Consider the following 15,091-nt stretch of genomic DNA (forward strand, 5'->3'; position numbering starts at 1 on the left):
TGCAAAGATTTCTTCTCTCAAGGGAAAGAGCATCTGAGTTGGTAGGGAGATGTATTTTTAATTCCATGCATTTCAGATCTGTGCTTATCTACCAATACCCTTATTCTGTTACGATTAAGAAAACACAGCATCTGAATTACTACAGTCACTCCATTCTGGCTTGAATAGTATTAGTACCTGGAATTCGGGAGCTTATGAGCATCTATTCTTGTTGTTCTGCCTTTTTTCTCCACATAAATCATTCAGACCAATACACACAAGCATCATTCAGGCCTCAGTTTTCATAAGTGAAGTGTAATAACATACTTGACTATTTAAACATACAGAGCGTTTTGGTTCAGGGTACGAAATGGTCTATAACCATTACATGTACTACAAAATGGAAATGGTTTCTCTTCAGGAGGAATCCCATCTTCTGTGGTGGCTTTGTTTCTCAGTACTCTGGAATATTAGAGTTACTGGAAACTCATGAGCTTAGTATACATCCAGCAGCTAGTTCAGCACTTCATACCACCAGTTTGGTAACACGTAAGTTCTCTTCACCCTACAATGATTATCAGACTTCCATTTTAAATAGGAGAATCAACTCAAATGAGGAAAATTAACGTGATTCTTCACAGTTGTACTTGTTTGACATAACAATTTTCTTTGTTGCGCACAGTAGATTGTGAGCCCTGATGTGCCTTTGAATCTATATACAGTCCTTTGTAAGATAGAAGTCATACTTTACACTAAATTTCTACATCACTTCCAGAAGTTCAGATTGTCATTTAGATCAGTTTATTCACTTGCCCTTCCAGTGGTCATTTGTCCAGAAGTAAAACATTTACTGATCTTTAAGAGTATGTGTTGCCAGACGGGTGTCTGTTAGGAATGACAAAATAGTCCTGAACTGGGCAGAGAGAGAGAGGATAACTGAGATTCCATCCAGGCCTAATTTAATATAATATTTATAGAACTTGGTGAACTACTTCCCCAAGGAAATTTCTGTGAGGTTGTAAGTGACTTTCTCTCTTTCCTTTAGGGGTATTATTTAGAGGACCTAAGTAGGTCTGTTCTTTGCAATACTGCCTGTGCTTTTGCTAAAATACACTCTTTGTTTGGCATCTCATTCAGCTGCCTGGCTTAATAAAGCCATACAGCAATTTTGCTGGCAAAATGCTTCTTCTCCTTTTATGTTACATTGATTGTAAGTTACCAGAGTTGGCACACATATAGAGAAATAGCCAGTAAAGAAAAACTTGTTATTTTTTGGGTAGTTTCACCTTATTCTGACAGTGGAGGTATTCTTCTTTTCTAGTATCCGTAGACATTGTATTTTAGCTCTTCCCTGGCTGCTCTTCAATCTGTGACAATCTCAGGACCCTCCATGTCAAAACATTAATCAGTCTCTAGGGTAGACAGTTCTTACTGCTCTCCAGAGTAATGATAGCCCAGGAGCATGAAAGTGTCATCTATGACATGCATACTCTATGAAAAAACTATTTTTTCTACGATGTGTTTGTTGCTGCTTTGATCTCAGCTCTTTCAGGTTATTTGTTATACACAGTGCCTTTGATTCCTCTCTGTACTTTGGTGAGGGTACCATGTTGCGCTCTCTCTGGTTGAGTACACTCATGCTGTTCTCACAACTCATAGTTTCCTAATAGCTGATCATGATGCATTGAATTGTTCATGACTGAATAGTCTTGCAAAACCACTGTGTTATCGTGGTTCCTTTTCAGCTTTTGAGCTCTTAAATTCTTATTCTTTCTGCTTGTGTCTATGGAAGTGGTACATCTGGTGACAGTTTTCTCAGCCAGTTGCTGAAGCATATACAGGTCCTTATGGCTGTCATTTTATATACTGCCTTTATCAGGGCAGGGTATCTGTTCTTTAGTCATCCAAAATTCCTTCTTGAAGTGGTGCCAAAGTTCCAGAGCGGCTAGGCAATTAGTCCTCCAGTACTTGTTTCCAGATCTTATGCTTCTCTGATAGAATTTTATACTTCATGAATTCATGGTTTCATAAGGACTTTATAATTTCTCTTCACAGGTCCAAGTCTTTTAGTTTATTTCTTTGCTTGTTCCATTGTGGGAATGTCCAGAAGTTCAGCTGACTTCATACGACAATTGTTCAGATGGCTTTCTGACTCTGTGTGGGCTCGAGGAACTTCCCCCGCCGCCATGGCCAAAGCAAATTCTAGTAGATCTCTGGGCAAACAGTATCTGTACTGTATGGTATTTGGACGTTTGCCCTAAGGCTACCTGGGGTTCTGTCTTTGCTTTCACCTGGCATTATGTTAGTTTGATAGTACCCAGGGCAGTTTCAGCCTTCAGCGGAGTGATGCTGCAGCTATTTGTGGGAGTCCTCAGGCATCCGTCTGGGTGGTAGAAGGCAAAAGTAACTTTTCAGAGTGAGTCATCGCGGGAATGTACATGCAGACTCAAAGAAAAAAGGTTACTAGTCAGTAACTGGTGTTCTTTGAGAAGTATAGTCTGCATGTACATTAGTCTCCTACCTGCCTTTCCCCTCTTTCTGAATCTCTTTCAGGTTTGATTGTGCATGTAAGAGGAACTGCAGTGGTGGCGGATGCACTCTGCCCTGTGTTCATGACCCAAGCAGGAAGAGGGGAAGGAGCTAGCGCGCCCCTCCCGTGGCACCCCGGGGCAGGCGCCAGCCCACCCACTCTTAGAGTATATGTATGGACTAAGTATCTCACAGTACAGCAGCCCTTCGTTGGTAGGTAAATTTTCTTTACTGTATTTTCACAGGTAAAGCAGTAGATTTTATTCTGAAAACAGTTTCATTCATTGACTCTATAGGTGATATGCATGAGCAGTGCACATGTGGGGGAGTTTATGCCATGAGCTACATTACACTGAGTAGCAACCTGGCTCTCCTAGTGGTTTCATCTCCTGCCTGTCTCTTCCCCACTCCACCCCGCCCCACATCCTAACCTTTTTTAGAGATCTGGATATTTTCACTCTGTTCAATTTTCCATTTACATTGAGAGCTACACCAAAAATTGAAATTACCTGGGTTGTAATATTATTCAAAAAGTAAAAGGAAGTGATGTTTTACGCAACTGTAGCCATGAAGTAGCATGTCAGATTGCATTTACTGTTAGGAGGTGAAACTAGAAACTGAACTGTGTTCAGTCAGAATCAACTATATTTTTACAATTATATTGTTCTTTAAAACTTCATAGTTACAGAAAAGCAAACGTTTGAGTTTAAAAAATGACGACAAGGCTTCTGTGATTAAAAAAAACCACAAGGAACCCTGCTGTGGAAAAAATGTTAAATCTTCTGCATTTCCTGCCCATTAAACAGAACAAGTAGACATAGGGTATAACCTGGCTTAAACTGTAGATGTAGCTGTCATTGCATGCAAATACATACGTGCAAATTCTTCAAGTAGTTATTTTCAAAATACAGTTTTTAAGAAGTGCGGGTTATGTGAGTTGAGGGCTGTTACAGAAATACAGTTCTTGTGTGTTTGTACTTGGAGTTCTGTGAGACATACTACCTTTGCCTGTATGACAGACATGCTTTTGCTGGTTTCTGAGGGTTGAAGCAGTTAGTGTTGTCTTGGCAGCTCAAAGAAATTTACAGTTGGTTTTCTGTGGCTTTGCCATTTCTGTTTTTGATAAGATGAAGGTGTAGTTTATCTGGGCTTAGTTACAGCCAGCAAAGTTTGGTGAAACTTCTGATCTGCAGTGCATGAGATACAAGTGCTGTAGATGTGGATACACATGGATAAAATACTGCAACTCTAGTTTTAGAAAGTTACTGACTTCTTGTGTGTAATATCAAGCTGCCTTTTCACATTCTGAGAAGAAAACAATCTTAGATTGATATTAATGTATGCAAGGAAAAGAAAATGTGAAAAAAGCCATCTTATTCTGCACAATTAATCTGAAGTTTATGGCTCCAAACCCAAGCATTTGTATCTTCTGATAACAGGTTGCCCAGAGCAGGGGAGAGAGAGAGTTTCTGGTTATCTATTGTTAGTGAGCAGTATTGGATTAATGTAGTTGGCTTTGTGCTTTTTTTCTCCTTTTCATTCTAATTGATATTTTGTGGTCTTGTAGAAATAATTGGAGGAATTTATATTAGATGTCAAGATTCTCACTAGGAAAAGTAATACTGACAAGAAGGCATTATGTTTTTCTTTTAATTGATTTTTAATTTATTTAAAATAAATTCTTAAGAAAAACACAGGGTTTTATTAACTGCTGTAATACTTATTTTAGTAACTAAACATATTTTGGAGAGGTTTTTACACGTGACAGAAATGAGACACATTGAACTTTGGTACTTTTGCTAGTACATCTTTATGTAAAGGTAAGCATGTGTGCATATACACCCACACACATATATATATGCCAAATTCAGAGTGAACAGAAAAATTGTTTCAAGAAACAGATGTATTTGGAGAATATCTAATTCTGACTCTTCTGACAGCACTAAGTTCCATCCCTTCCTCCAGGCATCTGAGGAAAACTGTTATGCTGGAATGACCAATCCTTTCCAGTGAGTAGCCATGATTTCAAGACCTTAGCATGCACTCTAGGAGGATACCAGTGGTACCAATAGTAGATGGGAACAGTTTTTCATACAGAAGGAAACAAATCTTGTGCCTTGCTGCACTTACAGACTCATGGTTTGTATCTGATCCAGATGTCCTTGTAGTTTTTAGTTCAATTTGTTAAATCATACAATAAAATCAGTGTTTTTCTTGTCTATACTAAAAATAATACGTCAAGGTAGTTAGCTTGAATTAAGAATCCTTCCTTTGTCATTTGGAGAGGAAATTGGCACAAAACATTTAAAACTGCATGTTTATTTTGTGGAGTCAATCTTGTATGTGGCCTCCAGTGTAATAGTTAAAAAAAAATTTCCCAGTCTCAGCCCTTAAAAAGCAGACTGCTTCTGCACTGGCACTCCTAGTCCTGGTGGTTTGCACTTCTCTCTGCTTGACTTTTTCTATGCATTTGCATAGATGAACTCTGTTGAGCGTTACATTTGAGTGCCTACTTTTTCCCCCCTGGTTTTAGGGATAATTATCATGAATTTTAGCTTTTAGAAGATGTGAAATACTTTTTTAAAAAACGTTATGTTACAGGCTGCATAGTTACGTTGAACCTTGAAATATTTGATAGCTGCACTTTATTTCAAATGGAAAGTGCTTATTAAATTTACATTTTAAAAGTAAGCCATTTGTAGAGTACATTTTTATTACTTTCTTTAGTTTTGCATTTCAGTAAAAGTTAAATTTTTATGACTTATTTTAATACATTAGCTTAGTATTTAGAAAACTATTTAGAAAAAAAAACCAGTGCAAAATGACTACGATACTGAATACTGCAAATACATCTGTAGAATCTTCAAAAGACTACTATGTTCAGTAAAATCTCGCAAGATTAAAAGGTCTGTTTAGACACGTAGAGATACTTGCATTTCATCCAGGTCTCTTGACTACACTCTTGATTACACTGTGAACATCTTCCTAACATTTCTCTTACTTTCTGCCTTTTGTTGGTGGGGGAAGGAGAAAAGGGGTGGAGGTAATAGAAAATGTTGAGCGTGTTCTCATGCTGTTTTACTGTTTCTTTCTCGGCTTTTCTTAAATCAATTAGAGATTGATTACTTGCAAAGTTGTTATGCTGCATATAAGAGTATCTTCATGCCTCTGCATTTCAGTGAAGCTTTCAAGCAACAGGAGATTGTAAGCATGAGAAATAAAAGCTTCGCAAGAAATAGGGAAAAAATATGAAATTAATTCCAAGATTATATTAACATTTCGAAGGCCTTCCCTCTTTTTTAAACTATTGAATTCAGCTCTTTATCTTTCCTACAGTGCCTTTGCTTTATGGGTTTTCATGTTCTTGCATGGTCCTCAGTACCTGATTTTCCCTTTTAAATTAATAGACAAGCCATGGTCAGCCAAATAGAGAAGAATTGAACTCCTAAATAATACAAAAAAAGAAATCCGTTACTTTTACCTTATCTTTTTCTTTTATCCTGCTTTGTATGTGTGTGCTGTGACGTGAATTTCTCATTCATGCAGTTATGTATGCGCTCTCATGCCATAGTATCAAAGCTAATCTTCAGTGAGCCCCTGGGGTCTGGAGTACAAGCCATATGACTAAGTAAAGGTTGTTATGAGATCTTAATGTGCCGATTCCTGTATTCCTGAAACTCAGTGGTCAAAGTGACATCCAGTTCTCTTAGCAAATCTGCGACTATGCAGAGTTTCTCTTCTTTGATATGTTTTTCCATATTCTCATTCACTATTATTGCTTCTATCTGATGGTGTTAGATACTCATAAATTAAAATTATCTCAGACACCCTTTTAGTACACAGCTTGTAAAAGAAGATTAAATTGATACTTAATGTGGCTTTTTATACAACAGCTCTTATTTGACTTACATATCTAAGGAAAGTTATCATTATAGCTTTAAGAACTTACTGTTACATGTCTTTTCCTTGCATTTTGAAACATACTGTCCTAGAGTGAACAGGATTTATTTGCAAATGTAGAAGTTACATAATTTTACAAAGCTTGCAGTTTTGAAAGATCTGTGGTGGAGAACACAGACTTTTGCATTTCTAAGCACTAGCAGTATTTTTCCCAGAAGCCACAATGATCTTGTCAGTCACATAAAGTTGTTTTGAGGACTTCTGGATAGTATTTATGTCTGTAAAACAGCTTATACGAACGTACTTCTGTTTCAAAGTCCAGTGTAAGTAAATGTATATTGTTTCATAACTAAATTTCATTATTTAACACTGATACTTGTTCAGCAATTTCAATTAATTGTTAATGTATTTTAGATGGTGTATATAAGGCAAAGTGACTTCAAATTTGCACCATGCTAGAAAAATCTAGCATGTGCCAAAATACCAAACTTGTTCGTTACCTACAGAATTACTTAGCCAGTTTCAGTACTGAATATAGACTAGAAGAAATCTGTACAGATTATTTATGAAAACCTGCCTGTTCATATTCTTTTTAGCGTTTCCCTATTCTTTCCTAAAGAATGTTTTAAATGGTAACAGTGTACATCTCATATTCCAGTATGCATGTGTATTGAGAATTATTTTTACAATCCATGTATTATGAAGGAACTGACATATTGATAAGAAAAAAAGTACAGACATTAATCTCAGGAATAAGCACCATAATATTGCTTTGAAGGGATGTATTCTAATCATTTTGGAAGCATAGACACATGGGACTGTTACAACACTCTCATAGTAAAGTGATGGCAAAGGTAGGACAAAAAGACAAATACTATAGGACTGTAGTATCATAGGAAAGGAACAGCCCTCAAGACCTCGGTTTTTCTGTGTAGACATTTAGTCTGATCCATAGTGACCATCCATAGTGCTTTGTAGTACTTCTGCTGCAGTTAAGGGCATTACTCATAGTCTCTGTATCTATGTGGAAGAACAGAGTACAGTAGCAGTAAGAAGACTGCAGGAGTCTTGCAACTTTTCTTAAGTTCAAATTCCTGGCTAACGCCATGGTTTGTAATAGTGTCAACAAATGCATCTCTCTGTCACTGTGAAAAGGAAATAATTAAACATGTAGAACTACTTTACTCCATTATTTAAGTGAAGCAGCAATCAAGAACAGAAACGTAGAGTGCCTATGAATGTCATAAGGATTTATTGCAAGAGACTGCAAAATTTTACTAAGATAAGAAAGTCACAAACCGCAGTTGTCTCCAAAGGTCAGGGAACTGTTCCTTTCATTCCAGAAAGGAATTCCTATTTATTTCTCCTGTTCATTTACTTGCAGAGATTAGTGGATGGTACCTCAATGGAGCTACAAAATACCTGACTTTGCTAACCATTACCATTGTGCATTCTGTGAGCAGGTTTCTTACGTACCATGCTGGGGTTTTATCCCACAGACATGATTAGTAAGAAACAATTACTGGAAACACAACAAATACTTCATGATAAACATGAATAGCTGCTGAAAACCCTACCAAATTAAATTATGATGTATTCTTTCTCTCTTGAATCCTTCCAGTCAAAGCTGGTTGGTTTAGTGAAAAGATGCTTGAGTCCTAGAATTTGTTTTAAATACAGGAGGAACTTGCCTTTTGCAACTTAGAGTAATAATGGCAGTTTTGCATCTTGGACATTGAGATGCTTAAGTTAGCTCCACAGAAGGAAGTACATCTGTAAGTGTTATGCCATTCACTGATTATTTTTTATGTCAAGTAGCACTAGCTTAAGTGTGGTGCCACAAGAACACACCTGTACAGCTTTTGGACTTACTGTGTGTTAATGTGACCAGTGCCTGTATGAATTTCCAAGCACGTATCAGCAGTAAGCATAGGGTCTCTGCACTGTGCCACACACTGTAGGCATTCCTTCCATAAGTTAAGAATCATTATTGGCCTTAAAATAAATAATTTACATGTGAAAGACTTAAGAACTCAGAGAAAGAATAAGGCAAGATTTTTCTGCACTAGTGAAATCAATACCGGCCATGAGAAAATTCAAGCAGATCATAAGCAAAGTTTCTGATGAGCCATGTTGTAACTGAAATGATTTCAAGATTGGGCAGTGCATAGGCAGCCCAACAAGTAGTTCCAAATTGGGAGAGAAAGGAGGCTGATTAAAACAAGAGCTCTTTGCAGCAAGAGATGGAAACAAATTGTATGTTACAACAAAGGATTTCTTATTTAAATGAGAGAAATGTGTTTGTAAAAGAGAAAGTACAAAGAAATCAGTAGAGAGGAAGGACACCAGATCTAATCCAAAGCTTAAGGAGGCAACTGGCCTGACATTTTATTTCTGTGCAGTGTAAAAATAGTTATAATGGTTCTAGGACTTAAGCGAAATCTGGTTAGAGTCACAGTTGTGTGCTTTTGAAATAAAAATGTGCTTAGAGGGACTGACTAATTGTTTCTCCTTGTCTACCTTGACACTAGAAAATAGCTGATAAAGCTTGTTTCAGGATATTAATTGTTAAAAATATTAAGCTCTTTATTGGTTGGTTTTTTTCTGGAGGTCTGTAGTTTTGTGCTGGCTTTTTAAAATTCGGTATTAGTTTTACAGTTTTCAGAGGCAGATACTGTAGTTTGTATCCATCAGCATCATTCCTTTGACTTGAATGGAGTGACAGTGATTTACATAACCCATTAACCTAGTCTCACTTTATCTTGAAAGCTTATCATCAACGAAACAATAGAAGAGGAGAATGATGCATAAAAATTATTTCGTGGCATTTTCTCTGGTTGAAAAGTTATATAAAAATTTTGCTTATATAGCATCAGGAAGGCCAGCTATCAGGTCCCTGGCCTAGAGGAATTCTCATTTGAAGACACAGCAAATTCAGTTCCCTGCAAAGCCAGTGGCAAATCTAGCTGGGCTGCTGGTAGCAGCGAAGTGAATATGAGTAGCCTTTTGTCCTCACTTGATCGGGGTGGTGCTTCCTTTTTTAGATACTTAAAATGTCAATGACAGCGTTTTGTGGGATAGAGTTTTGTAGGCTGGAGAGAAAATAAATAAGTTGAATATCAATCTCAGATATTTTTCCATGGTTTTAAAATGTCTAAGCTGTACAATTGAATTTACACTTATGAAATACAATGAAACCCAAACTTAACTGCCTCATAGTCAAAGGTCTTCTTACTGAAAGCTTATGTTTCTTTACTGTAACTAGAAGTTGATAGAGAATCATGTCTGCCCACATACACCGATGGAATAGTGGTAGTAGGCATTTCATTACTGCTTGGTTTATTTGAAGAGTTAGGGTGTATGCTGATTTCTTTAGCTTTCTGTAGGCTACCACATGACAGTTTTCTCCGTGTTAACTGGAGTATTACTGAACTGTAGCAAAATGAGAACAGAGGAAGGATTTACTTTCTCTGCAAAACCAGTTGGGAGTTTGGCAGGTTTTATTTTACCTGAAGTGCTTCATTAAAAAAAAAAAACACAAAAACTCTTCCTCCTGTTTTATACTGACAATTTTTTCTCAATGATAATAATTTTTAAAAATATATATTATATTAAGCTCTAACTTCGCCAAACTCCATTTTTACATGGAACTTCTTTCAGGTATTCTCTGAAATTTGTAGCTGTTCAGTCATGACAATTATGTTTCCGGATGATAAGATAGGGAAGATGCCACCTCTTTAAAATAATTTTTCTGATACATAACTATGTTATTGAAGCAAACAATTTTAAGACTTAGCATGATTTTACTACTGTAATTCACATTTTTTCAAAATGTAAGTCAAAATTCAGACTTAATAGTTCATTTATGTGCATGTCTGAGACATTATGTGTGTTCTTTTCTCAGGCTCGTTTGACATGTTTGTATAACCAGAAACTTCTGGTAATTTACAGCCCACCTAATTAGAATGCCATCCTCCAGAGGAGGGAAAAATGAATGTGGTTTTAATAAAGACAAGACATAAGGCAAAAAGGGAAGTGGAAGACATGAGTAAAAAAAGGAGAAACAAAGACAGAACCTTTGGCTTTGCCACTTCTTCAAGTAATCCTGGCACATGTTTGCATGATGGGGCTTGCAGGCAGACAAAAGATTATTCTACCTGCAATTTAGAAGAGGCTGTGTTAATTGGAAGTTACAGAGCAGTGCTAAGCCTGCAGAACATACACCTGAAGATTAATCTAAATTGGTAGTGCTTTTTAAAATGTTCTAGGCAGCTTTATAACCACCGACGTTTTAAGCATTTTGATCAGTATATTGCTCAGATCTAATTTTATGATAAATAAGCTTCTAATCAACAGTCTTAGAAATAGTTCGTTCCTCCCTGATATATAACATTCCAGAAACATAAATGTGCCCTAGATGTTTTCAAAGAATGAGACTTCTTTGCTAGAGTAAGGACAACAGTCTAAATAATTGATCTGACCAATTTCTGTAGATGGATACTTTACTGTGTAATACCTGAGTAGACTTAATGTAACGCAGCTAATTTTGAGCTCCAAGCAGACATTCTAGTCCACAGTAGACTATGAAGGATAAGCAATACAATCATATTGAGACCAAGTAATTTTTCTGCTTATGTCAGATTTTTATCACAGTTTGAAAACTACTTTAAAAGGTTATTTAAAAAATGAATTAAAATAAAATCAAACATTTCTCTAGTATCGTAAGTTCTCCAGTATTGTAAGTCATTGAATTTACATGACAGATTTATTAAGCTTTTTTTAGTTCAGCCTTGCAATTGGGAGACACAGTCCTATTGAGATGATGTAGGTAATGTAGAAAAGATGATTATAGATAATCTTTTGTATTTCTGTGTCAGATGTATTATTGCATCTTTTAGTAGATAAGGCTTACAAATATGTGGTTCTTGCCCTTTTCACGCTATTAAAAATTCAATCACAGAGACCAAAGTTACTGTAATAAGAATCAGCCATTTAATCTGAATTAAATGCACATACTGTATTAACATGTGGTAAAGCATTATATTTATGTCTCAAAATCAAAATAAACAGTGATATAAATGAATAGCTGAATTCTGGTTTTCCATTTCAGGCCAAGAGATGGGGAACAGAATTTCAGTTCCCATGTCCAAAAATATTATGAAGGCTACTTGAATTAGTCTGTCATATGTTGTTTATAAGTAGTGGTTTAAAATCTTTGTATAAAAAGCCATGAGTAATTTTACAGTTCCCTCTATTTATTGTATGTGTGTGTGTCTGTTTCTAAGACATTTCAAGTATTCAGGTGTTTTCTGAGGTAACTGTATCCTACATATGACTTGTTAGATCTGACAGGATTCATGTTCTCTTTCAGGAGACGCTGATAGATTGGTGTGATGAAAAGGAACTTAATTTGATTTTAACAACTGGAGGAACAGGGTTTGCACCACGAGATGTCACTCCAGAGGTGAGATAGTCCTGGAATAAGAAAAATCTGCCCTTTGGTGTAGAAATGTATGAGTTTGGGGGAAGGGGGTGATACCTTTTTGAAATTTCTTCTGTAACTTTACTTTGCAGTATCTCTGGACAGGTCAAGTCATACTCAACTTGGAAGCAGAAAAAGAATGTAGCACAAGAGAATTACTCTGACCTTGGGTTCCGACTCAAAACCATTTTCAAACTGGAATATAGCATAGCATAATGGATTTCCAGTCCCCTTACAAAACAAAATTCTAATGGCTTTTTGGCATAATTTTCCTTAGCACTGCAGTACAAACACTGCAAAGCAAGAACTTGTGTGGCTTTTTGTTGTGTCCTGCACAAGAAAAAGTCAGAGAGGAGAAACCCTTTAATTCTGCTTTGCAGACTACTGCATTGACAACTACTGCATTATAGGTTAGAGTGTGAGGCACATAGCAGAGGGAAAAAATTCTGTGCCAAGCTGCTATTTCTTTGCTTGACACCACGTTGTCAAAGAAAGCTAAACAGGCACTGTGGTGGAGGTAACATGCAGCAGTAAATGTTGCACAGTGTATCTGGTTACATTCCAGTTATAAGGAGCTAAGGTAAGGGGAGAAAAAAAGGAACTTAACCTAATAACCTCATGGCCATGAGTTGTCACGTGAAATGACTGTGTGGTTGCTGTTGACGTATTTTGGTATTTATAGTTCCAAATCAGATTGATATGAACTTTTAAGATCATATACTATTTTTTTCGTTTGCTTTTATTCTCTAAAGGGCAGAATTAAGATTTGAGTGCCTGAAGTGTTTATTTCTGTAATTTAACACATCTAAACTTCTCTGAAGTACTCATGCAAGTTTTCAATTGCTTAGACTTTCAACTTGGAGTTGATTTGAGTTCATTATAACATGCATACAATGCTTTTTGCTTACAAATGTGTTCTGTCAACCGGTGCCGCAGTTTAGCTTTTTCCTATTAGGAATCTAAAAATACTTAATTTATTGTATAACATTTGTGTAACTAAACAAACATGTAAATAAAATGTTCCTGTACATTACTTCTGATGTTTTTAAACTACGTTCTAGAAACCTTGAGTAACTAAAGCCTAAAGGTCTGTGTGTCAGAAAATGGGAACGGTATAAGATGAACACAGTGTGCTAGCTAGTGAAACTGGATTTGCAGATGATTCACCATGCTAAAGCAACAGAAAGTGAAAAATCTGTTGATTAAATTGGTCTGTTAGTTGCGTCTAACATAATGGTTTTGAAGGTTGTATTCCCAGCACTGTGTATAAGGAGGGCTGAATCTCTGCTTCAGTTTTACTGATCTATTACCTTTGTGCAGGGTCAAGCCTAGACAGTAGTGCCAGAGGAAGCATGGCAGCCAGTGCTAAAAATTAGCCACAGATTTTCAAGCAGCATTTGGGACAAAAAATAAACAAATGAGAACTCTGCACATAGCAAACACCTAGTATTTTCCTTACATTGCTTCATTGCTGTTCCTGTAATTAAGACAGATGTTGATTAGTTCTGAGGTTACTGTGAGCCATTTTAAAAACTTACCTGAATTGCTGAAATGTCTTTAGACTGTATAATAACACTGACATAAAAATTAGGAATAACTTGTACTGAAGAAAAACTGTTGTTTTTAAACGTAGTAGGTATGTAAGCCTTCGATTGGTTCTAACAGAAGTGTTCTGATGGTTGAATTATTCCCATACGTAAAAAGCATTTATATAGGACAGTGTTTACTCACTTTTCACTCATTTAAGTTGAATTAACTTGCAAGACTAAACTTAAATCACAGTGGAGACATCGAATCCTCAGTTTTTATTACAAAGTGACAATGATAAGGTTTGTTCTTATGATAGTTTATTAGATCATTCACTCAAACAAATGTTTTTAAGGAAAGAAAATTAGTTTGCCAGTGTGCCATAACAAAATCCTAATGAAGAAGCATAAGCTTTAGGCCCATATTTTATTTCTTTTGGGTCAATAAGAGAGCCAATTTGAAATGGAAAATTCATTATGTCAACATGCAAAGTGCAGTAGCAAGCCTTCAGGAAAACTTTCATTGATGTAGGAAGTGGTTTCAGTCTATTCTGCGTATAGTGTTTGTCCAGCATGCTTTCCTCTCATTGCTGAACTGATAATGAAATTATGTGATCATGACATTGTGCTATTGAGATGCCATCTTTGAAGACGTGACTTTAAAGCTGGTAATAATTTAATCTGATGCTGGAAGACACTTTAGCGTTTTTCTTGAGAGTAGGGAGAGTAGTCCCTCAGGTCATGTTTCAGCTGGAATGATTCAGTCCTGCTTCTCCTTATTTCTCCTGTACTTTTGATCAGAAAACACATTTTTATGCTTTATTTTCTGAGCATAGATACATAATTGCTATTGTACTGTACAAGATAAAGTTAGTTCCTGAGAGTATTTACAGCCCAAAGAATTAAGGTTAATTGAATTTTGTAATTATTGAATAAATTGAAATTAAGTGCCTAGCATAATGTATCTATTAAAATTAACTTCTTGAAATGTCATAAATTTATGATTAAGATTAAAAAAAAAAATTCAGTTTCCCCACTCACTTTGCCTTTTAAACACTGTCAGAATCATACCAGGTTATTGCAGTTGTTGCAGTGATGTGTAATGACTTTTTTTATAATGGAATAGATTATTTTAGGCATATTCACAATATCTGATTTTTCTTACCTGTTTCTGGTCTCAAAATTTACAGCCTTGGTCTAGTCAGTGGGTGGGGAGAAGCTTTTGAATTAGTTACTGTGATTCACGTTTTGAAGCAAAGGTCAATTGAATTAAGCAGTGTGAATATCCTTCACTTTATTGTCTATATGACTAGAAGTAATGAAATACTGTGGATATTTAAAAAACAAAATTCACTCAATGGATGGCTGAATTTGAAGGAAACGTGTTGTAGATGTTGTTAGTGAATGCTGTAATTCTTCATCTGTTATGGCAGTTGGTGGTAGTTTGCATTTGATTTAAAACCGAAGTGTAGCCTTAAATTTGTAGATACATTTTTATTTTTTTTTACAATCTTATTTTCCCTATAATTTACGGGAGTAGTCTTTAAATCCATGCTGGAAATGCTTATACAGTCTGCTTGTTGATGTAAAAGTGTTTGTTCCTGGACAGAGAACATATGGCCCAAGTTAAGTTATTTTGGAACTTCTGGTTTATATTTACAGATGCAAACTTTTT

General features: G+C 36.0%; 1 protein-coding gene across 9 annotated transcripts in view; it reads left to right on the forward strand.

Annotated features, from left to right (window-relative positions):
• GPHN (gephyrin) overlaps positions 1–15,091 on the forward strand; it is a 296,958-nt gene that overhangs the window by 143,512 nt on the left and 138,355 nt on the right. For 8 of the 9 annotated variants that reach the window (XM_056345747.1, XM_056345749.1, XM_056345748.1 and 5 more), the window contains one exon: positions 11,780–11,872. The exons of the other annotated variant lie outside the window; for it this stretch is intronic. In XM_056345747.1, the coding sequence (XP_056201722.1) occupies positions 11,780–11,872 (93 nt within the window). The remainder of the gene's footprint in view (positions 1–11,779; positions 11,873–15,091) is intronic. 9 annotated transcript variants of the gene reach the window in all.

This window comes from Falco biarmicus, chromosome 7 (genome assembly GCF_023638135.1).
Source record: "Falco biarmicus isolate bFalBia1 chromosome 7, bFalBia1.pri, whole genome shotgun sequence".
Classification (NCBI taxonomy): domain Eukaryota; kingdom Metazoa; phylum Chordata; class Aves; order Falconiformes; family Falconidae; genus Falco; species Falco biarmicus.